We start from the raw sequence: 27,014 nt of genomic DNA on the forward strand, positions 1-27,014 counted from the left end.
TTGCTTTCTTTTCTGGGTTTTTATGATATTGAGTATTGACTGGTGAGTACTTTTTTGGCTTAATTGCTACCTTGTAAGAAATGGACTTTTTGTTCCCTTGCTGGACAACTGCTCCCAGTGCAAGAAGAGTGAAAAAAAAATCGATATTAGGCATATGGAACTGGGGGGAGGGTAAGAAGGGTTTCATATTTTCTAGTCCCTTAGGCATCCATAAAGCTTTACCAAATTACCTCAAGCCTTGGGTTCACTGCCCCAGGGATTACCACAAGGGCTATTACAGTGATGGGACAGGATTACTCTATGATTTTTCAAGTACTGAAGTCCATATTAACAGTGATTGGTATGGTCTTATCTTAAATTCCTACTTGAATTTAAAAGCACACAACCCCATAGGTATCTCAGAAAATCATTTAAAGCAGTTGGTGTGTAAAGTTATCTCATGAGCCTGAAAGAAAAGCATATTGAAATAAATTATATTTAAAGTTGACTAATTTGTTATATGCAAACAAATATCAACTAAAAAGTACTGTAACTTCACATAAATTTTGAAAACAAATGTGCTTGAAGGTGAAAAATTTCCTGTGCCCTCAGATTGCAGTTCAATAGGACATTCAGTGTAGTAAATGATATTCTGAGTGGTCAGTTAATATCACTCATGAATTATTTTAAGTTAGTTAATATAAGCATAGCAAGATTTATTTTTAAACAAATAGCAAATATGACTCATCTTTTAAATAATCTACATAATATACAGAAGAACAAATCTGTCATGTGAATTTATTCAGTGCTTTCTCCAGAAACCTCATGGTACTTTTAAACTATCACATAATCATTCTAGAAAGCCAAGCAGGGTCAGTTTTAAATAGCTCTCACCCTATTCCTTTTTTCTTAACATGAAATGACCATAGTCGTGGGGGATATAAGGTATCTGCTAAAATATGATGTCCCAGCATTAGTGAAGTAATGATGTAAATCATGCTACCGCTATTTCTGCGAATCTGTAAATAAGGCATAAAACGTTAACCTGCAGTACAGAACACGTTAGGGTTATTTTGCCACACTCAGTATGGAGGGCAAGTCACACTGAGCTTTAAGTTCAGCTCTTCAGGCCTGCCTGTCCTGTCCCGCCTCTTCTCTTTCTGATTGGGAGAGATATTCCACCCTCCTTGTTGTCTGGGCTACTATTGGCTGTTGGTCCAATCAGTCTTGTGTCATCCCTGCTCTTTAGCACAAGTAAACAAACAAGTATTGCTCAAGAGCAGTGTCCTGGCTATTCTCAGAAAGGATTCAGCCAGGAGGGTGTTGCAGATGACGCTCCATAGCTTGCAGTCTTTCGGAATGTCTTCACCAGGTCCAGGAGGGATTGTCCAGAGCAAAAGAGGCATGGCCGAGGAGAACTTCCTCTCCCATGATGCCCTGGCTCTCCTGTACAACTTCTGAAATCAGCACCCTGGTGACTGCAGGAAAGCGATCTCAAATCACTCCTACAACCTAATACTATCTCTTAAGTGAGCATGTAACAGTTCATGGAACCGCCTGGCCTTTCACAGGCCTTTTTCTTTGTTATGGTCGTTTGTTCCTTTAATTGTAAACAAATTCTGAAGGACTGCTCTTTTTCCAGCTTTTGCCCATAAATGCTGCTGTTGAGACTCTTATTTTACACACCAAATCTCTTGTTTAGCCTTTGACTATTTTCTCTTCTCTCCATTCACCTTGATTTATTTCTTCTGAGCAGATGCCATTTTCAAATCTGGATTCTGAGAACCAGCACGAGGAAGTTAACACGGCTTTCTTAAGTCCAAGAACTACTATTTTCCATGACTTTTGAAGCAATCAGTTGAAAAATGCCTTGCCCTGTACACTACTAATTTCCTTAGATAACAGTTCTCACTAACGAAGAGTTCTCTCTTGTAGTCCCACGAGGGACTGTATTGGGAGCATGTAGTCATTTGATAAAACAAATGATCTCTTGGTGCAATTGCTGTGGAAAATGGTATGGAAGTTTCTCAAAAGATTAAAAACAGAACTGCCATCAGTTCAGTTGCTCAGTCGTGTCTGACTCTTTGCCACTCCATGGACTGAAGCATGCCAGGCTCCCCTGCTCATCACCAACTCCTAGAGCCTGCTCAAACTCATATCCATCAAGTTGGTAATGCCATCCAACCATCTCATCCTCTGTCATCCCCTTTTCTTCCTAACTTCAATCTTTCCCAGCATCAGGGGCTTTTCCAATGAATCAGTTCTTCGAATCAAGTGGCCAAACTATTGGAGCTTCAGCTTCAGCTTCAGCATCAGTCCTTCCAATGAATATTCAGAACTACCATATGACCCAGAAATTCCTCTCCTGGATATATATCTGAAAAAAACCCACTAATTAAAAAAGATATCAATACACATACCCCAATGTTTATATCAGCATTATTTACCATTGCTGAGATATAAAAGCAACTTAAGTGTCAACAACATTCATCAACAGATGAATGGGTAAAAATGTGATGTACATACACACATACAGTCAGCCATAAAAATGAACAAAATTTTTGCCATTTGCGGCAACATGGATGGACTTGGAGGACATTATGCTTAGTGGAATAAGCCAGAGAGAGAAAGACAAATACTGTATGACATCACTAATATGTGGAATCCAAAAAAATACAAACAAAATACAAAAAAAAGAAGCAGACTTTACAAACACAGAGAACAAACACTAGTGGTTATCAGTGGAGAAAGTGAGGGAGGGGCACAAGAAGGGTGGGGAGTGGGAGGCACAAACTTATATGTGGAATCTAAAAAATACAAGTGAGGCAGCTACTCACCTGAGTCTGCCTGCTCTCCCACCATGAGCATACTTTCACGTAATAAATCCTCACTTTGCTTTCTTGGAAAAAAAATAAAACTACAACAAACTAGTGAATATAACAAAAAGAAGAAGACTCACAGATACAGAGAACGAACTAGTGGTTACCATGGAAGGTGGCAACACAGGAGTGGGAGAGAGAGGCACAAACTTTTGGGTGTGAGATAGGCTCAAAGGTGTACTGTACAACACAAGGAATATAGCCAATACTTTGTAATAACTGTAAGAAAAAGTAACCTTTAAAATTGTATACAATTTTTTTTAATTTCCATTAAAAAAGATCTCTTCTATCTAATCTTCCCTCACTTTAGCATGAATGTATCCTCTTTGGCCTTTTTTGTAAAGGATCCGGTTCTTCTACATAACGGGCTGTAAAAGCTTCAAGGACACAAAACTTTCAGGGTTCAATGTGTAATTGTTTTCTGCTATAAGTCTTCCCCTCTGGTTCTTCTCCTCCATCATGGATTACCACAGTTCTCATGGTCATCCATTTCTTTCTGTTCTAATGGTCAGCACGAATTCAAACCTTTAACATCTTTGTGCGTTATTGTACACAGTCTTTCATTGTTCCTGCTGTCAAAAACGTAGATTTAGGTATATCTTTTAACTGAATTATACATAATTCAAATCATGAACATAGTTTAACCATTCTTTGAAAGATGGAAACTTAACCAAATTATTTTGTACATTTTAATATACCCTAAAACTCTTCTAGAATATTTTATTAATAGGACCTAGTAGTGAGTAGACAGGTTAAAAAAAAACATTGAAATATACAGCAGCAAAGTGCATGCTTTATAATCTGTGGATCCACGCAGAACATAGCATGTAGGTTAGTCAGGCATTCTGTAAATACTTATCACATGAGTTGACGCATTTCTGTTTGCTGAGAGACTTCCTAGCTTGGATGGGGATGGTGATGATCCACAAGGCTTCCTTACATCTGTTTGGTTCACATTCCTCCCTTTGTAGCCATCTAGCCAGTTGTTTGTTCTTCTTCACTCAATCAGCATTTAGTCAGTACACATTTGCCTATTACATGATGTACACTAGCATGTCTGTCATGTAACAGAGGATATAGCTAGTGAGGATACAGAGGATACAGCTAGCTACCAAAGGAAGCAAATGTTTGTAATAAAACAAACGATGGTGCAGTAATAAAGGGACATTCCGGGAAGGGGTACCATTTGAGAACAAGGTGGAAGGGGTGAATGCGTACTGGCACAGACTGGGAAGAGGGTTTTCCTGGCAGAGGAGACAGCTTGAACAAGGGCAGGGATGTGACAAGGCATGGTGCGTTCCCACTAAGGAACTGGGTGGCTCCCACTGAGAGATGTTTGGAGATAGGAGATGCTGCCAGACCTGGAGGTTAGGCCTGGATTGTGAAGTACTCTGTGTGATGTGACCATTAGATACTAATATTAAATAGGTGAGTGAAGCATGACTCTTGTTTCTATGTTACCATTTGCAGGAAGAGAGTTCTGGTAACAGGCTGGAGGACAGTTCTAAAAAACACCCAGATACAGGGAAGGCAGTCACAAGTTGTTTTTCAATTGCCCTGAGCTGAGATGGTCAAGGTTTGAAGTCCAGCATTGTTACTTTTGTCAAAAGATGCACTTCCCTGTTTATGGGATTCTGTGGACTGAGGTAGGCAGCCGTCTTTTCCGCTTGGAGACCTCCTTAGGGAAGTAGTGAAGAGCCAGGACCTTGTGGAGGCTGGGCCCAGGGAACTGGTAGGGTCATTATTTTTTAATCTGAGTAGAAACAGCAACACTGACCAGAAACACTGGGGTGGTCTGTCGATTCTTAGCTTCCATATGGGCTCTGGGCAGTTGCTCCAGCACTTCAGGACCAGTGGTCGGTCTGGACCAGAAAGGAGTTGGGCCCACCCAGGCAGAAGTCTGCTCCCATAATCTCATAATAGCATCCTCCTCTCTGGAAATGACGGTTTCTTGTTATTAGTGCTGCTTAAGGGGAAGCCACTGTCACAGGAAGGCTTCGTGTCTTTCACCCCTGCCCCAGGCCCCAGCTGGCTTCCCTTCTAGAACCCACATTACCCTCGAGCACAGTAAACAAGGTAATTAGGGCACAGCAAGATCATATAGATCTGATAGACAGAGTGCCTGAAGAACTATGGACAGAGGTTCATGACATTGTACAGGAGGCAGTGATCAAGAAAAAGAAATGTAAAAAGGCAAAATGGTTGTCTGAGGAGGCCTTACAAATAGCTGTGAATAGAAGAGAAGCGAAAAGCAAAGGAGAAAAGGAAAGATATACCCATTTGAACGCAGAGTTTCAAAGAATATCAAGGAGAGATAAGCAAGCCTTCCTCAGTGATCAATGCAAAGAAATAGAGGAAAACAACAGAGTGGAAAAGACTAGAGATCTCTTCAAGAAAATTAGAGATACCAAGGGAACTTGTCATGCAAAGATGGGCACAATAAAGGACAGAAATGGTATGGACCTAACAGAAGCAGAAGATATTAAGAAGAAGTGACAAGAACACACAGAGGAACTATACAAAAAAGACCTTCACAATCCAGATAACCATGATGGTGTGATCATTCACCTAGAGCCAGACATCCTGGGATGCGAAGTCAAGTGGGCCTTAGGAAGCATCACTGCAAACAAAGCTAGTGGAGGTGATGGAATTCCAGGTGAGCTATTTAAAATCCTAAAAGATTATGCTGTGAAAGTGCTGCACTCAATATGCCAGCAAATTTGGAAAACTCAGCAGTGGCCACAGGACTGGAAAAGGTCAGTTTTCATTCCAATCCCAAAGAAAGGCATGCCAAAGAATGCTCAAACTACCACACAATTGCATTCATCTCACACGTTAGCAAAGTAATTCTCAAAATTCTCCAGGCCAGGCTTCAGCAGTATGTGAACTGTGAACTTTCAGATGTTCAAGCTGGATTTAAAAAAGGCAGAGGAACCACAGATCAAATTGCCAACATCCATTGGATCATCAAAAAAGCAAGAGAGTTCCAGAAAAACAGCTATTTCTGCTTTATTGACTATGCCAAAGCCTTTGACTGTGTGGATCACAATAAACTGTGGGAAATTCTTCAAGAGATGTGAATACCAGACCACCTGACCTGCCTCTTGAAAAATCTGTATGCAGGTCAGGAAGCAACACTTAGAACTGGACATGGAACAGACTGGTTCCAAATAGAAAAAGGAGTACGTCAAGGCTGTATATTGTCACACTGCTTATTTAACTTATATGCAGAGTACATCATGAGAAACGCTGGGCTGGAAGAAGCACAAGCTGGAATCAAGATTGCTGGGAGAAATATCAATAACCTCAGATGTGCAGATGACACCACACTTATGGAAGAAAGTGAAGAAGAACTAAAGAGCCTCTTGATGGAAGTGAAAGAGGAGAGTGAAAAAGTTGGCTTAAAACTCAACATTCAGAAAACCAAGATCATGGCATCCAGTCCCATCACTTCATGGCAAGTAGATGGGGAAACAGTGGAAACAGTGACAGACCTCATTTTGGGGGCTCCAAAATCACTGCAGATGGTGACTGCAGCTATGAAATTAAAAGACACTTGCTCTTTGGAAGAAAGGCTATGACCAACCTAGACAGCATATTAAAAAGCAGAGACATTACTTTGCCAACAAAGGTCCATCTAGTCAAAGCTATGGTTTTTACAATAGTCATGTATGGATATGAGAGTTGGACTATAAAGAAAGCTAAGCGCTGTAGAATTGATGCTTTTGATCTGTGGTGTCAGAAAAGACTCTTTAGAGTCCCTTGGATTGCAAGGATATCCAACCAGTCCATCCCAAAGAAAATCAATCCTGAATATTCATTGGAAGGACTGATGCTGAAGATGAAATTCCAATTCTTCGGCTACCTGATGTGAAGAACTGACTCATTGGAAAAGACCCTAATGCTGGGAAAGATCGAAGGCGGGAGGAGAAAGGGGTGACAGGATGAGATGGCTGGATGGCATCACCGACTGGATGGACGTGAGTTTGAGTAAACTCCAGGATTTGGTGATGGACAGGGAGGCCTGGTGTGCTGCATTCCATGTGGTAGCAAAGGGTTGGACACAACTGAGCAACTGAAGATCATATAGACTACACATCTAGTGTGATTTCCCCTTTTCATTGCAATCAGGGTAGAAATAAGTGAATGTCAGTTTTTAGATAAAAGAAAGCCAATTTAGGGTCCGACTTGGCTTAAGTAGTTCCAGGTGCCATAAGTTTGTGCTGTTCCCCTAATCACATCTTATATGACCCTTCTGGGTGGGGGTGTCCTTGTGCGCATCCTGGATTGTTCTCTGAGGGGGGTTCCTTGAGGTGTACACTAGGGGTCTTTTGAACCTTTTGGTGGGGTTCTTGGGGTCCTCTGGGGAGTTCTTCCAGGCCTTCCTGGGAGGTTCTCAGAAGAGTGTCCTCTGGGCTACTCTGGGGGGTTCTTCATGGAAGGGTGCTTGGGGGGTTTTAGAGGTCCTGGGGGTTCTAGGAGGGCTCCTTCCGGCCTTCCTGGAGGGTCTGGGGCTGGTATCCTCTGAGCCTTCATGGGGGTTGTAGGAGGACTGTCTTCCAGGCCTTTATGGGGGATTCTCCAGAGGGTCTTCAGGGTCTTTCTGGAGAGTTCTTGGAATTCCCAGGGGTCTCTTTGGGGGCCCTCCTAGGACGATCCTGGGGAGGTGTCCTCTGGGCTTCCCTGGATGATTCTTTGGGGATCCTCAGGGGGTTCTTTGGGGGGCTCTTTGAGGCCTTCCCGGAGGGTCCTCGAGAGAAGGTGTCCTCCGATTTCCCTGGGGGTCCTCAGCCTTCCCAGGGGGTTCTTTGGGGATCCTTGGGGGGAGCTCTGGAGGGGGCCTTCGGGTCTTCTTGAGGCATTTTCCGGGGGCGGGGGAGGTCCCTCGTAGGGTCTTCAGGCTGACCTCTGGGAGAGCTCATCAGTCCCCTACTCAGGACGTGGTGGGTTAGGCCCTCACAACCGGCAGCACGCCATCTACTGCCTACCCGCCGTGTGCACTCAGTTGGGAAGGGGCGGCCGTCGCGCGTTTGTCGGTGACTTTCCTTTCCCGTGCTCTGTCCGGGCACGCGACGGGAGGCCCGCAGTCCTCAGGTAAGCGGAGGCCGGGGCCGCCTGGGACCGGTGGGGCTGCGAGGAGAGGGGCCTAATGAACCCCGAAGGGCGGTCGAGGCAGGGGACTTTCCGGCTACGCCATCCGAAGACTTTTAGGGTCCTTCCTGGTGGGTGGGGCCAAGCTCCAGATGGGGATGTCGGCAATGCACTAGAGGCGTGGCTTGGCTGTCGGGTGGGGCGGGGCCTCGAATCCCAGGGGCGTGCCTTGGTCCCCTGGGGGCGGGGCTTGGCTCTCTGACGGGGCGTGGCGAGGCAGGGCTCTCCCAGGGGCGGTGCTCGGCTCCCCCGGGGGGCGGGACTCCGCGCTCCTGGGGGCGGGGATAAGGCTCCCTGGAGGGGCTGGGCGTGGCGTGCCGGGGCCGGGCTCTACGGCGGGGCGGGCGGGGCTCGGCTCTCGGGCGGCGCGTGCGCACGGGCGGCGGCGGCGCGGCGGCCGTCAGTCGCCGGCATGGCGGTGTGCGCTCGCCTCTGCGGCGTGGGCCCGTCGCGGGGATGCCGGCGCCGCCAGCAGCGCCGGGGCCCGGCCGAGGCTGCGGCGGCCGACAGCGAACCGGACACGGACCCCGAGGAGGAGCGCATCGAGGCGGGGGCGGCGGCGCTGTCCGGGGCCGGGGGCGGCCGGAGCGCGGGCCCCTCGTCGCCCCCGCGATGCTCGCTTCTGGAACTGCCGCCCGAGCTGCTGGTGGAGATCTTCGCGTCGCTGCCCGGCACCGACCTGCCCAGCCTGGCCCAGGTCTGCACCAAGTTCCGACGCATCCTGCACACTGACACCATCTGGAGGCGGCGCTGCCGGGAGGGTGAGTGCGCCGGGGCGGGGCCTGAGCCCCAGGGGACCTGGCTGGGAGGGGCTGGGGTGGGGTCCCCACGGGCTGAGGAAGGGCAGCTGCCACCGAACAGGGATCCAGAGGGCAAGGTCTCAGCCACCGGGGGCTGCTGTGACCCCGGGGGCCACTGCCACAGATCTGGGGGATGGGTTCTGGACGCGGCGGAGTTCATAGGGTGCTCAGAGAGGGATGAGGGGGTCCCTCAGCTACGGGGGCCAGGACCGAGGGCAGTGACGCGAGCTGGGGCTGGGTTTAGGCCGGGGAGCTAGCTGACGTCCGTGACACCCTTCTCGGTTCCCAGTCCTTGGGGCGGAGCTGACGAGATCGATGAGGGTGAACTTGAATAGTTAGAGGAGCCCCAGGGTTTGGACGGTCTCGAAGGCGAGTACCTGGTCTGTGAAGCGGTGGGTTGTGAGGCAGACATTGCTGGAGCGTATGCCCCGCTCAGGGATGCTGATGTCCGAAGTGAGGGTGGTGAATAGTTTTGTAACAAATTCCCTGAAAACAGCTTTACTTAACCCGGAGTTCAAGGGTCTGTATTCATTTGAACGTTGACAGATCTCTGCTGTTCATTAAACTCTAAAGTTTCACTAAAAAGGATAGGTAAGAAGAAAAATCAAACAATGAAGGACAACAAAGGGAAGAAAGTAAAAAATCGTCAGAGGTCCCTGCTATCAAAGATAAACCACTCTTAAAATTTTGGAAACTGTCTCTCCGTACGCACATATGGAGTCATGGACACATTTCTCCGTTAACGGGACCACCGTATCATTTATGATCTCATAGAGGGTTCAGTATAAAAAAGCTTCATAGTGTTCCACTGCCTGTGTATACCACAGGCTAGTCCTTTACTGTTAAGACTTTTAAGCTTGCAGTTTTTCCTTGTGCCATCGAGACTGCCTTTGCATTTTATAGGAATTCGTGGGACTTATGTGTACCTTTTAGAACTTCTGAGACTATCTTCTTGGGGTGTAGCTTTCTAAAGTGGGGTTGTGGGCAGCAGGGAGGCTGTGCATGTTGATAACACCTTACGTACTCATTGCCCAGCTGTTGGTATTTACATCCCCAGGAAGACTTCACGAGAAGGCTTATTTCCCCGAATCCTCTCCAGAGGGGGGTCAGTCAGTTCATCATCTTTATACCGTAAAGCTTAGTGGTCAACCCTCAGGATTGGTCGTCAGTGGCTAGGCTCTGTTTGTCTGCTCTGAGTTCCTGGACATGCTGCTTCCCTGACCCAAGTGTTATTGGGAAGTGCTGCCCCCGTAGGGTGACTTTGAGGGTTAAATGAGATGATACAGATGAAGCCCTCACACCCTAACTGGTGATGATGCTTCATGGCTATTTTAATTTCACCTCTTTCAGAGGCAAAGAGAGTTCCACCTTTTCATTTGCTTTGTTTTGCATTTTGTACCCTTGTGAGTCCCAGATTTGTCACAGATGTTGCTTTGAGCATTGCAGTTTCTCCATCAGTCAGCCAAACCTGTGTGGTGGTCTCTAAGGGGTTGTCTCTGGGGAAACTGTAAGATATGTAGGAACAGAGGGTAACAAGACTTCCGTGTGACCAGAAAGCTCAGAGATGTGCCACAGAGTAAAATTAACCAGAGGTACAGCTCAGGACAGGTTCTTACAACTTCCAGTGGAAATGTGAAAAGTCCTCCTGAAGATGTAGAAGGACGTAGGGGCAGGTGGAGGATGACCCTTTATCCCTTCCTTTCCTGCTTTTGCGCCTCTCAGCGCAGCTCTCTGGGGACAGCAGACACCGTGACAGCTGAGTCAAGGCCGCCTCTTCACCAAGGTGGCCTGGCAGCCGGGAGAATTTTCACTTTGAGAAATTAAAAAAATGAAAGACAACACATGGTAAAGCAGACACCTTCTTAGTCATCCCCAGTAAATAACAGTTAAGTCTTCTATCATATTTGCTTTTGATTTTTATCCTTTTTTTTTAAAAAAAAAGAAAGCCTTCTAGCCAGCTCTCAAATCCCTCCAGGTCAGCCCTGTCTTTCCCACTCCCAAGAAGCAGCCATGCTTGTGGGTTGAGTTTTCTTGTGTATATATATACCTGTAACACCCCCCAACATTGTCTTATAGCCCTTTAGTTTTTCAGAAATATATCAACCATGAGTATTATGTATCTGCCAACTTGTGTTTTTAAATTCTGTCCATGTTAATACATTTAAATCTGGTTCCATCTTCTTGAGCACTGTGTGGTGGTTCATAATTTGGAGAGGCAATGTGTGGTCCTTTGCTCATTTTTGTTTTTCTCATTGCACACAGGGTGATAGTGAACAATCTCATATGTTTCCGTGGATGCAGTTAAATTTGATAATTTCTCTGAGGAATATATCCAGAATTGGTGTCGCTGGAGTAGTGGGCTATGAGTTTTGTAGTTTTGCTAGAAACTGGCCAGTTATCTTGTGGAGGGTTGGTGGGGGTGATTTTTCACTCCAGATATTAACAGGTGTGTTTTCCTCTTTGCACACCTGTCACGAGCCGTGCACAGGCAAGACACTGAAGGTAACAGGAGTGCTCTGTGCTCATCACAGAGCTGCCTTTGTGGTCTGGGTTCATTATCTTGTTTAATCCAGTGTCCCCTAAATTCTTTCTGGTTTGAACCATTTGTTTTTAAAAATCTGTGCCAATCTGGGTGAGAAACAGCATCTCATTTAATTTGCAGATGGCTGATAACTCATGAAGATGCACATTAAAAAAAATAGAATTATTGGCACTTTTTGGTTTCTCTTATTCGTGTATCCTTAATCTTTGCCCTTTTCCCCCATTGTTATTTTTATTATTATTATTGATTTGCAGGTTTTATTTAATTTAATATGGGTCGATTTCTATTTAATATATACAAAACATTTTCTGATAGTCAATAGTCCTTTACTTTCAAACTTCACTTACAGTCACTTTTGCAAAAGTTACAGCATTAATCAAAGTTATGCACTGGTAGCTTTCAGTTTAAGTAATCATTTTCATCCCGAGGTTATGGAGGTTGTCAACAGCCAGGTCTTCAGTTTCACTTGTTTGTTCTGGTAACTTCAACTTCCAGTTCATCTGGGTCCAACATTGGATGGTTGGCAGTCCTATGTGGCATTCATAGGCATCCCATAGGGTTAGTCTAATCACGACTGGAATATGTATAAGAACAGTCGTGTATGAGACAAGTCTCATTTCTCTGAGCACCTAAACGTCTTCCATCCTGAACTAGACACTTGGTTGTGGTGGGAGATAAGGTCAAAGTCATGTACACAGAGGCAAAAATCGAAGCGGTCCCAGCCTTGGTGAGCAGGAGGTAGGTGGTCGCAGCCTACCGGAGTTCCTGGCTCTGAAGCCTCAGGTCCAACCCTGACACTTGTTAGTGTCCTGGGAGGACGAGTGAGGCGTTAGTGAGTGTACACATTTACTGCTGAGAGTATGCACCTTTGCTTTCTGTGTTTTGATAATCAGTTTTCCCAGAGGAGAAGACAAGCCATAGAAAGGGGCGTGGGGAAGAGGGTGCTGCACACCTGTGTTTTGTTTTTAAAATTTTTTTTAATTAAAAAAAATTTTTTTTCTTACCCATGTGTTTTGTTGCTTCTAAGAGTTTTGGGCTGTGGGCAAGACATGCAAGTCAGAGGCTCTTTTTATTTTTTTTAGTTCTACCACTTTATTGCTACCAACCCATCTCCCTCCACCGTCATGCACACATGCTCAGTCATGTAACCCCATGGACTGCAGGCCACCAGGCTCCTCTGTCCATGGACTTTTCCAGGCAAGAATACTGGAGTGGGTTGCCATTTCCTTCTCCAAGGGGCTCTTTTTAAAATGAGAGGATGACTCGGGGGCAGGTGGAGGGTGGTGGGGGAGGGACCCTAGAAACTTAAAGTGAGGTGGCTGTTTACAGCACTAGTGCGAGTCTCACAGTTTTCAGTGTCCTGGCACTAGTAAATCAACAATAATAAATCAGTAGTTTTTATAGAATTTGGTTTTCTGAGCCCCCTGCCTAATGGAGCTGTTGGATTAAATAGTTTCTTTGGGCAGGTGAAAGAAAGTTGCTACTCAGAAGCCAAATATGTGCTTTTGTTTTGGGGGCAAGTACACCAAATAAGTGATATTTCCCCTCATGGGAAAGCAGAGCAGCTCCGGCCTGCAAGGCGGTGCAGGGTTGGGAGTGAGCTGTGTTTCACCTCTCCCCATTTCTAACCCCTGCCCCCCCTCCCCCCCCCAGCCATGTTTTGATGCATCACTCCTTTGGCTCCAGGCCTCCTGCAGTTACTTGCTTGTGGGGCTATAAATAAGCCATCATTTCTCAGAGCATAGGGCAGAAGCCAAGTCCATTCTTTGCCTTTGACCCTGATGAGGCTTTTCTTGGTTAATACTTTACCATTTAGTTAGTGAATTTTGAAAAGCTGGCCATTTTTAACATGGTTCATCCCTGCAGCACTTCGTGAGGTCTACCTGAGGCTAATGCGTCTAGAAAATTCAGACTGTGATTCCAACTCAGAACGTTCAAATAATAGCAAAAGATATATTTAGAAACAAAGGAAATGCTCACTCATAAAAACATAAGAGACATAAAGTCAGGTTTCAAGTTTATAGTATATAATTTGCCCATTTCTTCTCTTGATGGTAAGTGCCTCAGTGACCCCTGGAATAATATTTGTATAATATTTTGATCAGTTGTAAGTCTAAGGTGGGCTGAAATTCCATCATAATTAGAAATATACTTTCCCCATAATGTTTGAGCTGTATGACAGAAATGGGAAAATCAAAAGTAATATTTAATTTTGTTTTTGCATACAGAAGAAAACACTATTTCTGTTCTGTTTGGTATGCTGACATGAAATGTGAAAAATGTGGCTTTTGATAAATATGGCTGAGCTTGGAAGGATCATCCAGGGAGGAGGTGAAGTGGGCAGGTTGTTGGCTTTGGGAATATTTTATGGTTCTTGTTAAGCAATGCCTGTTGAGCCTGCTTGTTTTGGGGGTGTGGGGCAGGTGGTGGTGTATAAACAGACAGTCCAGGTAGTGGGAGTATCCCTGTCCCAACCAGGAGAAGAGGAAGCCAGGTTGCCTCCGGACACACAGCAGGGTCTCAAAACTGGAGGGAAGCCCTTGTCCTGTCCCTTTGCTCAGTGACAGGGCTACAGGCTCTTTATTTTTGGGAGTTGAATCATGTATGCTGCTCCACAGAGAAACCTAATCCTTCCAGTTAGCAGAGTAGGGGGGTACAGGAGATGCTTCCTCTTAGTGGACATCGCTAGCCTCAGAACAGCAAGCCAGAAAGCACGTCTAGCCCCCAGGAAATGCTGAGCCAAGATCCCCCCTTGGCCATGTTTAACTGGACAAACACGGGTGCCTTGCCAGGAAGAACTGCTGGGCTGTATTCACTGTTTCGCTGTGTTTACAAAGTGGTTACGTAATGCAGTTGAGGATCTTGGTTTGTCTTTCTGGCTGGAAGGAGTGTGTCTTTGGGACTGTGGAGGAACCACTGTCCTCTGATAAGCCTAGGACTGGTCCAGGAGGTGGCCTGGGTTCTCCCTCATGAGTCAGCATCCTTTGCCAGTGGGGCCCTCGCTGTCTGCCTCGTGGTGATGGGCAGGGGAGGAACCCGGAGTAGCCAGCAGGCCTGCTTGCTGAATATTAGTGGGGTGTCAGGGAGTGTCTGAAATCTGAGAGGAGGTCTGGGGAGACATGATGGCAGAGTCAGACTCCTGCTTACCCCCTGGTCTCAGGTCTCAACCCCCTGAGACCCAGCAGGGGTGTGTGTACCAGGAAGAAGTGTCTTAAGAATGACAGATGGGCCTCAGTGGGAGTGGGGCTCCCTTGGCCAGTGGGAGTGGGGCTCCCTTGGCCAGTGGGTGCCTGTCATGGAGCTGGACAGAGTTAGCATCTTCTGGCTGGAGGGGTAAGGCTCCTGTTGGCACTGAGGCTGTTCATCTTTGCAGAGGTGGAGCTGGTTGGGAAGAAGTCGCATTGACTGTGTAGGTGGCATCAGCTGTCCTGGGGAACTGTTTGCTTAGCAGCCTGAATATTCTAAGTGTTTAATAGGAAATGCCCATGGGCCATGTCTAGGTTTGCTTTTTACATTCGTCCATCCTGAGATGAGCTGGCTGCAAAGTGCTTTTCCAGATCTGCTACATTATTATTATTTTTTTCTTTAAAAAGGCATTTCCTGCAGTTACAGTAACAGCTAAGGAAAGCAGCAAGCTGGGGGACACACAGGAGTTTGGAACCAGTGCACTGCTGTTGGAGGGGTATCCTCGGAGCAGGAGGCCTGAGAACCAGTTGCCTGAAACCCCCCCACCCCGAGCCTGGTGGAACCCCCCCCCCCCACCAGCTCCCACCCCTGCCTCTGCCTCCTTTTTTAGCCTCAGAAATTCCAACCATACTTTATTAAGGGTTATAATTATCCCATAATCTAGTACAAACAAAAACGAGCTACATTTCCAATCATTACTGCCTGTTGGTTTTATTTGGGGAGCTGAGTTTACAGCAGGTGGGAGAGGACCCAGCCTCGCATTCCCCCAGCCCCCTTCCTCCCACTGCTGCCTTCCAGGGGCCACGGCTGGGCCCCCCCAGCTTTTCTTCTGCCTTTGCCTTGCCTGGCAGTGCAGTGGCCTCTGCACTGGACCCCCACCTGTGCCTCCAGGTCTGTCTCTGCCGGCTCCACCCACAGGTCGCCCCATCTGGGCGCTTGGCTGCCTGAGCCTGTCAGTGCTCCTGCGTCGCCCTGGACCCCTGTCTCTGGAGGAACAGAATGCCCCCCGTTCCCACTCTCATCCCGTGTACCCCTCACTTGCATCAGAGTCGGTCCTGGCACTGTGGCCGTCCAGCATGGCAAAGCCCTCCTGAGTGGCCTTTATTGCAGCATGGGGCTGAGTGCCCTGTAACCACAGACTCCAGGACTGGTGCAACCTGTGGAAGGATGTCGTTAACTTTGTCACCTTTGGTTCTGACACAGAGCGCCTGCACATCCCAGCCACGGCAGGCACAGGTGCTGGCTCCATTCACCTCTGTCTTTTCTTCCAGGGTCTTGGGAAGTAGCATGTGACCCTTGGGTCCTCCTGTAGGGGCAAGAGAGTGGAAAAGAGAGAAGGAGAAAACTCTCACCCGTCCCTGCCCGTGGAGATAGAAAAGACCTCCTGCACAGTAAAAAACACGTCTGTGGGTGGGGGCTTGGGTAAGACCTGGACAGGGAGGACCTCACTGGACGGGAAGGGAGTGAGGAGGGCCAGGAGCCCCTGGTGGTCGGGTCACGGGAGGATGCAGCTTCAGTGTTGACTCAGCCCAGATTCCTGGCCTGTTTTTCCCTTTTGGCGACACGCGTTGAATAGCTTTTTGGAAATTTCCTGATTGGAATATTTTGAAGTGGCAATTTGATTTTTTTTTAAATTGTGGTAACATATACACAAAGTGAAATGTACCACTTTGACCTTTTTGAAGTGGGTAGTTCAGTGGCATTAATACATTCACATGCTTGTGCAGCCATCACCACCATAGCCAGAACTTTTCCATCTTCCCCAGCGGATGCTCCGTCCCCACGACACAGTAGCACCCCGTTTCCCCTCCCCCAGCGCCTGGCACCCTCCATTTCTACCTTCTGTCTCTATGAATCTGGCCCCTCTGGGGACTTTGTATCAGTGGGACCATACAATACTGCCCTTTTGTGATGGGCTCATCTCACTCAGCACAGCGTCCTCAAGGTTCAGCCAGGCTGTGTCGGGTGTCTGCCTCTCTTCCTTTTTAAGGCTGAGTAATATCCCACTATGAGGATGGACCTGTTTTGCTTATCTGTTATCCATCAATGGACACTGGGGTTGCCCCCACTTCTTGGCTATTGTGAACAGTGCTGCTATAAGCAAGGGTGAACACACATCTCTGAGTCTACTTTAATCTCTTTTGAGAATGCACTCAGAAATAGGGTAATAGCTGGATTCTATGTTTAAATTTCCTCAAGTCTAGCTCAGCCATCCATTTTTCTCCCCCTTTCCCAACCTTTTTTTTTTTTTTTTTTTTAAGACTGTGTTGCTGGTTTTAGAGCAGACACTTTCAAAAAAGACTTTCACAAGCTGCCTGATGTACTAGTTTAGCAAGGAAAGTTTTTGAATTGCTGGCAATTAGAAAGCAGCTGTGGGCAGCATGGTTTGGTGTGCTAACTGTAACCATCTTGGGCAGAAGGGTGAGTTTTTCTGGGAGGGAGGCTCCGTGGTTGTGTAGGTGCACTGGTCTTAACGCTACTTTATGGCATTTCCCCAGTGACTTACGGAAAGGTTTATAGAACTATCAGGGGATGTGGAATTGTTCCTAGCCATTGTTTAAAAATAAAAGTCTTTCCCATCATGTGGAAAATACCAAACATTTCTTGCAGGAACATTTGGGTCAGAATGACCCAATTTGTTCTGCTTTGGTGAATGTATCATCTTTGGGGAGCATTGAGGAAAGCCCACTGAGCACTGCCGTAGTTATTAGCACTGTGTCATACCTTTGCTTTCCTTCCCATTGTCAGTGGCTTTTTTTGTGGTTGGTTTGTCCGCTCGTGCAGGTTTGTCTCCTGGGTGCTATTAACAGCGCCTTTTCTTGACACATTGTGCAGAGAGATTCACAGTGTTTCAGTCATCCAGAGTTCGAGCGGTTGTTGGTAGGCAGCGCGTTGTTTCCCTCAGGTTGGGCGATTGCTGGACTCAGACGGGAAAATGACAGACCAGGTCACCTGCCTTCAGCAACTCGGCACTGGGAGGTGTGCGTGGGGCGGCACCGATGCCTCAAGGAGATACAGGCTGCTGGAGCACGTGGGGGTGCATCTCTGGTCTGTGCCCTGCATCTGACCAGCAGTGTCTGCGTGTATCACAAAAGTGCAACGGGAATTTGCTGTATGGCTAAGGAACTCAAACAGGGGCTCTGTATCAACCTAGAGGAGTGAGATGGGGAGGGAGATGGGAGGGAAGTTCTAAAGGGAGGGGGTATATGTATACCTATGACTGATTCAGGCTGAGGTTTGACAGAAAGCAACACAATTCTGTAAAGCAATTATCCTTCAGTAAAAAAAATTAAAAAAAAAAGAATAAATGAGAGAATAAATTAAAAAAAAAAGAGTGCACAGTTCAGAGGAGAAGTCTCCCCATCCCCTGCCCCCTAGTGGGCTCCCAAACCATCATGTCCATCGTGTCTGCGAGGCAATAAGAGGCAGGTCTTGTTGACCACGTGCACTGGTTGCTGCTGGAAGCCAGGGGAGGAGCTGTCCTTTCAGAACCACACAGCATACAGACCGAGGTGCCGGTCTTGTGTGGTGACAGTTTTGGAGCACACTGTCATTGGTGCAAGGGAAGGACACTGTTTATGGGGAGCACCCAAGGTGGTGACAGCCCCGTGGTTGTCAGGTGGCCGCCTGGCCGTGGTGGGAACTCATGAAGGCCGTCCAGTGTGGGGCGACCCACTCCAGCTCGACCGCCGGCCAGGGCGGGAGTGGCCCTTCCATCTGGTCCCCCACGTGGTCTGAGAGGGTTTGGGGCCTCTCGGTTGCTGGTGACTCATGTGACATGCAGGTGTCACCCCTGCCCCAGGTCACACACAACATGTTTCACTATCAAGTTGCTCACAAGTTCTTGCGACTTGCATGACTCTCTGGAGTGGAGTCCACATTCTTCTTGGCAGGAGGGTAGCACGTGTGCTTTTGTGTGATCACGAGCCAGGCCATGGGCTGTTCGTCAGCAGCGGAGGCAGAGAAACAGGCCCGGTCTCAGGGAGGTTGCCAGGTGGTGACCGCCTTGCCCCAAGTGGCTGCTTCACTGTCTGCAGCTTGAGCTTGGCTGGGACACTGTCGAAATCCTCGCAGCCATAGAAGCATTGGGTTGACGTCAGATGTTCCACTGAAAAGACCAGGCCTTGGCAGCGGGAGGGGCTGTGGTGTGACGAGGTGGACAGCCCTTTGCTGGCCTTCTGGAAGGACTGCTGAGTCACCAACCTCTCTGAGCCTGGGGCCCCTGTTTGAGGTGGGGTAGAGTGCTGTCATGGAGGTAGTATCAGGGTTTTGCTTCAAGGCTACCCTGGGCAGCCCCAGCTGTGTCTTCACTTCAGAGTCAGTGGCTGCACCTGGGTCTGGGGGCCTTTGTGGAACCAGGACACCAGTGATGGTCTCATTTCCATGGGAACACACAGCATTCACCGTGTTCATGAGCTGGTTGTCTGGTTGTGGGTTTGAGCGATTAGGTTTCCAGAGCTTATCAGAACAGACAATGCAGATTGCCGTTTCATTCAGAGTGATGTTGTCTAAAAATAGAACAGTGGCTTCACCGTTGAGTGAGGTGTTGACTGAGTGTGGAGAAGGTCTGTAAAACCTCCACAGTGGGAGAAGGGTCAGGCTTGGAGGACACGGCCAAGGCTGAGGCATGCCCACCCCATCCCCTCCCCTAGTCTTTCTATTGCTGCTGCTTTTCTTGACTGTAATTCCCAGCAAACGTTTCTTGTTACAGAGTACGGCGTTTGTGAAAACTTGCGGAAGCTGGAGATCACGGGCGTGTCTTGTCGAGACGTCTATGCCAAGCGTAAGTTACTCTGTTGTCGTCTCCCACTGACTGGTTCCAGAGGCTGACCCTCACTGAGCAGCACCCACGTAAAGTAAAAGCCCACGGGCCAGTTCTCAGAGGCCCCCTTAAAGTCAGAGGTGACACTGTGGAGCCAGCACAGGCATGACAGCACTGGGGCTCTCTTCTCCCCGTTTCTGGCCAAAGCATGACCCTGATTTTGCAGCACAAGTGCATCAGGTGTCATTTATCTGGAGACATGGTCGCCCTGAAAACAGCTCTGGGGGGCTCAGAGGTACCCCCTTCTGGGTCTTGGCCCGCAGCCTGGTTGGGGACGTGGCAGCAGGAGTGACCATGACGTGTGACAGCAGCTGGGCCCCTCCTCCCTGCCCTAGCCCCTGTCCTTCCTCGGCTCGTTTCCTGCAGGAGTGGTGAGCCCCCAGTCCCCGCCCCCATTTCTTGTCTCCACCACTTTGCCTTCCAGAGTTGCCAGCAATGCTCCCTGATGCCCAGAGCCCCTGCCCCAAGCATCTCTTCTCTGGCCCTCCCTCAGGTGTGAGGCTGTTGGCACTGATGCCACCCAGGGTCCCACGGGGTAGCCCGCCTCTCCCTACCTGGGCTGGGGTGGGATGCACTGTTAACCCTTGGGGCTGGGTTGTAAAGGACAGTGTAAGAAAGACCTTTGGCCTAAGGGAGACCTGCTGAGTTCTCTGGAAAGGACCTTAAGTGTTCATCTTTAAAGCACCTTGGTAGAGTTTGGTTTTCACTGTCTTTTGCACTTTGTACCAGTTGTGCAGAGAACATGCAGACCAGGTGGTGCTTCTCCCTGAGCTGCTTCCCTAGGGAGCCAGGGCTGGGCTCCTGTGTGGGGACACCTGTGATTCAGTACGGGGGGCTTCCTGGGGAGCCGGGGCGGGCTGCTGTGTGGGAACACCTGTGATTCAGTACGGGGGGCTTCCTGGGAGGCCAGCCCTCCTCACGTGGCCCACACCCGCTGCACAAGCAGAGTGGGCCACGGTTGGCCCCTGAATCCACGCTGACTTCCTCATCCCCTCAGACTTCTCTCTACCTCAGTCCCATGACCACTTGGGGGGGTGTTAGATTGGCAGGTGTCCCTGGGTTAGAGTTGCTCACGAGTTGGGAAATCTCCTGTCAGAGTCTCTGGGTCTCCATGGATCTTCCCCTGAGGAGCCCAGGCACCCTGGACACAGGCTGTTCTTGGTGTTGATGCTCAACTGTACCTTCAAGGCGGCCACGTCCCCCCCACGCCCCCGCTCCCACCGGAGCCCTGCATGTCCCGGCCCTACTTCTGCTGCCTCCCAGCACCCCCCCTGGGCTGCATCCTTGCCCACCATAGCCACCATCCCTGCCCCCCCCCGCCCACCCCCACACCTGTCCTTGGTCCTGGACCCAGTGATGGTCTGCACAGGCTTTCCCGCTCCTCCTTCCCTGTACACGTTCGCACTTTGGCTTTCTCTCTGACCTCTGCTCCATGTCCCACTCCCCAAGAAGACGTGTCTCCAGGGCAAGTGGATCTGGGGGCCCTAGTGGTCACTCCTGGGAAAATGGAGTTCCTTCCAGTCCTCTGGTCTTAGGGACGAGAACAGTGCTCCTTTGAATCCTGCAAAGCCCAGAGTTCCAGGGGTGGAGAGCTGGTTGTGTACCCTCTCCTCCTGCCCTCTGTCCTGGGGGTGTCGCCAGGGCCCCGCTCCGCTCTCGGCTCCAGTGTTGCTCCCCAGAGTCAGAGTCTTTAAGTCCGGAGAGTCCAGGAGGCCACCCTCGCTGTGGACATTGGTATCTGTCTGAACCACACTGGCCATAGCAGCCTCTGTGAGCACAGAAACGAGAGGCTTCCTGGATTTGGGAAATGGTCAGCTGTTTCCTTGAGGGTCTAATACGACAAGTTCTTATCATCTGGCCACTTGAGTTTGTTAGGCCATTTGATGATATCATGACAAAGTGACTTGAGTTCCCTGTAAGAGCTGTAAGCCCTGAAATAGTCCTGGAGGGAGGCTCACATCCGCCTGGTGTTGGGGCTGAAGCTCCCGGGGGAGAGCACGCATGAGAAATTAAGGCCCCCGCAGAGCTCATCTCAGCTGTGGGCAAAGGGGCTGGGGCAGCTGTCCTGTGGAAGGGATGTCTGGGCACAGTGGATGGGCAGGTGAGGAGGAGAGGGGCGGTCCAGCAAGAGGGGACAGGGCCACAGCGAGGTCACAGGCAAAGCAGGACATCTGGAGAGGTTGTAACTGCTGGCTCGCAAACCCTCGAAAGTGGTTGCCAAATGCAGAGGACAGTTTGCATTGTCTGTTATCCAAACACTTTCCCAGAGTGTCTGATCTGCCCCCGCCAGCGTGAGCTTCAGCTTCCATCCTCACAGCCCCAGAACCGTGTTTCTTTGAGTTTGCCTTGAGGACCTTGTCCTTAGCTTCCGGAAGAGGTGATGGAAGAAAGTCACCCCTCTCTTGCTTAGATAGTGGGCCCAGCTACCTTGATTCAGGAGCGAGGGGTCTGACTGAGTTCGGGGGCTGGCAAGTACTGTCCTTCAGCACAACCAGCACGCTCAAACACAGCAGGTGAAGGACATGCCAGGTATGCACCGGGCAAGCCTGGGATCCTAGCTGGGACACAGGGCTCCCTACACAGTCACCCCAATATCTGTGAGTATGACCTCTGCCCTCCCTGCTCAGCGAGCCTGGTTATCGTGGTGGGTGACGGAGAGAGAGCGTGGGGTTGGGGGAGTCCCGAGTGGGCCTGTCGTGGAGAGTCCCCAGCATGGATCACTGACTGGCAGCAATGCCTGTCATCACGATTCCTCCTGGCCAGGCCTGCCACCATGGCGAGTGCCCCCGCAGGTTCCGGGGGTCGAGGACGTAAGGGAAGTGTGTGACATGGGTGAGCGTGTGGTGAGTCCAGTCGAGGAGGCGGAAGCCCCCTCAGCCCCTTGCCTGCTGTGTCTGTTCAGGTATAAACCCGCGCGTGAAGTCGGGACGTTTCATGAGAATTCTGCCCGATTACGAGCACATGGAGTACAGAGACGTGTACACCTGCCGTACGTACCCCCACCCCCAGCCCCACCCCGGCTTCCGCTTCTGTGGCGAGCACGGCCGAGATGCTGCCGGTAGGGCCTGTCACTCAGGCTCTGGTCCTGGCAGCGGGCTGACCTCCTTGGCTTTTGCTGGTTTTCACCTCCTGAGTGGCGTCCCTGGGGCAGCTATACAAATGGGCTGGGTTTCCGTAGCCGCTTTGGGTTTGGGGTTGTAGCAAGCACGAGCGTGTGTTGCTGTGTATTTTAACATTTATTGCTTCTTGAAACAGTAGGAGCCTTAAAACCTACCTCTTCAGAGATGAAGTGTGAGTGTTCACATCCAGGCTTTGTAGTCATCACGTGTTAACAGTAGATGTCAATGTAAAAAGTTTACACACACATATACACACGCAACAAAAGTACCTAGAAATGGTGGGTATTTTCTCCTTTGACGGGCACCACTTGAGCTCCAGACATCTTCCTAAGCCGTGTTCCACGGGGACGAATGCTGTCTCTGTATTGGGCTGAGCCAGGACGCACCGGAAGCTGTTTTCATGTTTTCAAGAAGCACAGGGAGTCCCCTCCTGCTCTTTTCCCCATGCCCCCGGGCATCCAGGGCCCAGCATCATCTGCGTTGAGCAGACCCGCTCCTGAGTCTTAGAAAAGCATAGTTTCCAACAAAATCTGCTTAGAACAGAGAGAGTAGAGTCATCAGTGGAATTTCTCCGAAACCCCACCAGACTCCATGTGCTGGTCAGTCCTGTTTTACTCAGGGGTCATCCCAGAGTCTAGGCAGGGCTGCCCGGGTGTGGGCAGCGTGCTCTGGGGCGCTGTGTGGGCACTGTGCACTAATAAAGCCGCCTCATGTGTCACCCAGGCCCAGGGGACTGGTGCGGGAGTGGTCACCACAAGCCCAGGCTGGGCTGGCCAGCTGAAGACGTGAGTTCTTTTCCTTTTCTGGCCCTCTTGGGAGTGGGCTCTCTGGAGCACTCTGTCCTGGGCTGTGCTGTCCACCCCCCGCCCAGCAGTCAGTGAGCCAGGCGCCGTCTGCAGCCCCATGGGACAGACAGTGATGCTCCGGGTTTTGATGAGAACAGTGGATCGATGGCGCTGGCTGTGCTGAGGGGAACCAGGTGTCGTGGGCTTCTAGACACAAACAGACGAGCACTTAGAGGTTATCGTGTCATGGGGCTGTCACAGGCTTCTTCCAGGGCTTAGGCTGTCAGGCTGATGTGGAATTCTGACGCGCCTCTAGGGGTGACCAGGACCAGGAAGTGCCTCAAGTGGTTTTGAGGGGTGTCCTTTTCTGTGCCCAGAGGGTGGAAAGAAGCTTCCTGCAGTGATGAGTATGTGTCCTGAGTCCCGATGGTTCACCCTGCTTCTGGGAGACCACATCTCGAGTGTCTGGACCAGAGCCGCATGTGCGCTGTCCCCATTGTTTCTAGCTGACGCTACGTTTAGGACCTGGTTTATCAGGGGACTGCTGGTGCCTCAAGCTGTTAGTGTAGTTATAAAAGCGCAGCAGAAGGCCTGGAAGATCTAGAGCAGTGACAGTAACCAGTTGTCAGCATTGGTTGCCTTTCTCAGATAACTGGTCTGTTATTTTAGATGGTCTGCTAGACTATCGGGAAAATTAGCATGCGTGAAAAAAAGAAAAATCAATTTCAACTGAAGTTGAGCTTCTGTACGCCCAGGTGTTGTTCCAGGTTCTGGTGTCCTAAGGTGTCCTAACTGTGGGCTTCTTGACGTCCGTGCTCTGATGCTCTCCCGAGCTCCAGAGGCGTCTGCTGTGATGACTGGCTTATGAGGAGCGAGGCCCTGGACTCTGCCTTGTCCACTTGGGCTCTGCCTGGAGCTGTGGGGCCTCAGGTCCCCAGGTCTCCGGAAGTCTTCTGCGCCGCATTCCCCTGGACCTGAGAGACTCTCTGCAGCCTTGTGTCCCAGATCATCTCCTCTTGGGGTGTGTGTGTGTGTGTGTGTGTGTGTGTGTGTGTGTGTAGCTAACTGACAGTCTTGACAATCCATGTCTGTAAGATGTTGGGATTGTACTGGGGGTGTGTGTGTTGCCTTTACGATGGTTCTAGCACATGTCTGTGTGTGTGAATCGATGGTGCACTTTGAACTTAAAAATAACCTCGTGCACCTATAGGGCTCTGGGTTTTGAGGCTCAGACCCAGCATTCCGGCAGTGCTCCAGGTTGCTCAAGTAGACATGAGGTGTTTGGTGGAACATCAGCCCCACGGGTGAGGAGATGGCCAGGCCATTTTTAATCCTCAGGTATAGATGACACGGGGTGGAGTCGTTGGAGGGGAAGGCCTCTCCAAAGACCAGTCTGCCAAGCGGAGCTGAGAACACATTGCAGAATGGCTATGGAGAAAGGCAGGAGACCATCAGTAAGGATAAAGCAGAAGGGTGTTCCTGGAAGGGGCTGTGGGCACCAGCGGGATGTGTGTCTGAGAGAGGAGAGTATGTGTCTGTGGGATGTTTCTCCTGACTTCGTTCTGTGTATCGATTTTGTATCCTGCCACATTATGTAATTCATTTATTCAGTCTAAGTTTTTGGTGGTGTCTTTAGGGTATAGTGGGCTTCCCTGGTGGCTCAGAGGTTAAAGCGTCTGCCTGCAATGTGGGAGACCTGGGTTCGATCCCTGGGTCGGGAAGATCCCCTGGAGAAGGAAATGGCAACCCACTCCAGTATTCTTGCCTGGAGAATCCCATGGACGGAGGAGCCTGGTAGGCTACAGTCCATGGGGTCGCAAAGAGTCAGACACGACTGAGCGACTTCACTTTTGCATGTCATCTGCAAAATGGTGACAGTTGTATTTCTTCCTTTTCAACGTGAACACCTTCTATTTCTTTTTCTTGCCTGATTGCTCTGGCTTGGGCTTCCAACCCTACGCTGAATGAACATGGGGAGAGTGGGCATCCTTGTCTTTTTCCAAAAGCTTTTTGCTTTTCGTGTTTAATGTGCTGCTGGCTGTGGGTTTGTCACACATGGCCTCTATTGTGTTGAAGTATGTTCTCTCCATATCCTTTTTATCATAAATGGATGTTGCATTTTGTCAAAGACCTTTTCTGCGTGTATGGAGAGGCTCACGTGGTTGTTAGCCTTCATTTTGTGAATGTGGTGTGTCGCATTGCTTGATTAGCGGATGTTGTGTCATCCTTGCATCCCTGGATAAAACCCCCTTCATCATGGTGTGTGGTCCTTTTTGGTTTGCTGATACTTTGTTGAGGATATTTGCATCTGTGTCCAGCAGGAATATTGGCCTTTAATTTTTTTTCTTGTGGTGTCCTTGTCTGGTTTTAGTATCAGGGTCATGCCAGCCTCACAGAGTGAGTTTGGAAGTGTTTTTTCCTTTGATTTTATTCCAGCTACCAAGAGTTTCTAGCAGTTGACAGGCGATACCATCAGTTGCATGTAGGGTTTTCCTTTGGGCCTGAAACCTCAGTTCTGCACGACAGATGTAGTGATTCAAGAATGATGTTACGGCCTTGCTGGGTGGTGGGCTGGCTGCCCTGAGTGTGGTGGGCAGTGGCAGCTGCTGGCAGGACAGCAGGGAAGAGACTGCTCAGTCTCAGCTCATGTCGGGGAGAGTTGGGTCTTTTAGGCTGGGTGTTGTCGAGTGTGTTGGTGTTTCCCACTTGGCTTATTAAGTGGCCCTTCCCCTTGGCAGATGAGAGTTGGCTGGCCCTGACTAGGACAGAGTGTTTTTCTGTTAGCTCCTGGGCTGAGAGGTCCCTTAGCCATCTTGGACCATTGTTTCTGTTGTGGTAGTGGTAGTAGGGTGACCTGAGAGCTTGGGCTGGTTTTCTGAACACAACAGTGCTGACCTTGGGGATTGGTGGTTGGCAGGGTCTCTGAGCTGCTGCTCCTTCTGGAATGCCCAAGTCCTGCTTTGTGGGGCTGAGACCAGGACCATTTTCATTGTTCTCACTGAGTTAGTGTGGTTCTCTGGTTTCTGGTTCCTTCGCCTGTGAACTGGAAGGCCTGTCTTCCCTGGATTCCTAGGAGTTGGGCCCTTTGAGCACACGTGCTTCTGGTGGGAAAGCCCTGGAAGGGTCTGATCCCGTCCACTCGCTGGCTCAGGTCCCAAGCCCGCTGTCTGCTCGTGAGCCGGTGTCACGTGTGTCCCATTCAGCATGTGTGTGTGTGTGTTAGTCGCTCAGTCATGTCCGACTCTTTGTGACCCCATGGACTGTAGCTCGCCAGGTTCACCTGTCTATGGATTTCTCCAGGCAAGAATACTGGAGTGGATTGCCATTTCCTTCTCCAGCCCCGTTCAGTAAGTGGGACTGAATCCTGTTTACTCGCCTGTCTTGAGTGGTCAATGCGTGTTTGGAGACAGTGGAAGGAGGGCTTGTTGAGCTGGGGATCCTTCTCCAGGCTGGGGAGCCCTGGGGTGTGTTGAGCGCCTGGGCCAGGAGGTGCTGGAGACTCTGTCCTAAACCCGAGGGCCCCTCCTCTGCCTGAGGCAGAGTGCGGGCTTGGGTCAAAGGCGAGCCCGAGGGCAGGCGCTTGAGCTTGTCCGTGCTTGTTCCATCCTGTGGCCTTGGCGCCTTAGAGCCAGCCTCCCAGCAGGCTGGGCACAGAAAGCCCCCACGCACTCGGCGCTGCCTCCCCCTCCTCACCCTGGAGTTTCGTGTGACTCAAGTAGACGCTTCAGTCCGAGGGCCGCCGGGCTGTGTT

At 49.7% G+C, this 27,014-nt stretch overlaps 1 protein-coding gene across 3 annotated transcripts in view; it reads left to right on the plus strand.

Moving 5' to 3' along the window:
• The first annotated feature begins 8,376 nt into the window (after positions 1-8,376).
• FBXO31 (F-box protein 31) overlaps positions 8,377-27,014 on the plus strand; it is a 34,392-nt gene continuing 15,754 nt past the window's right edge. The window contains exons 1-3 of one of the 3 annotated variants that reach the window (XM_070451426.1): positions 8,377-8,770; positions 19,249-19,320; positions 22,262-22,348. In XM_070451426.1, coding sequence (XP_070307527.1) covers positions 8,422-8,770; positions 19,249-19,320; positions 22,262-22,348 — 508 coding nt within the window. In that variant the 5' untranslated portion in view covers positions 8,377-8,421. The remainder of the gene's footprint in view (positions 8,771-19,248; positions 19,321-22,261; positions 22,349-27,014) is intronic. The other 2 variants (XM_070451425.1, XM_070451427.1) reach the window with 2 other exon arrangements.

Source organism: Odocoileus virginianus, chromosome 20 (assembly GCF_023699985.2).
Source record: "Odocoileus virginianus isolate 20LAN1187 ecotype Illinois chromosome 20, Ovbor_1.2, whole genome shotgun sequence".
Taxonomy (NCBI): Eukaryota; Metazoa; Chordata; class Mammalia; order Artiodactyla; family Cervidae; genus Odocoileus; species Odocoileus virginianus.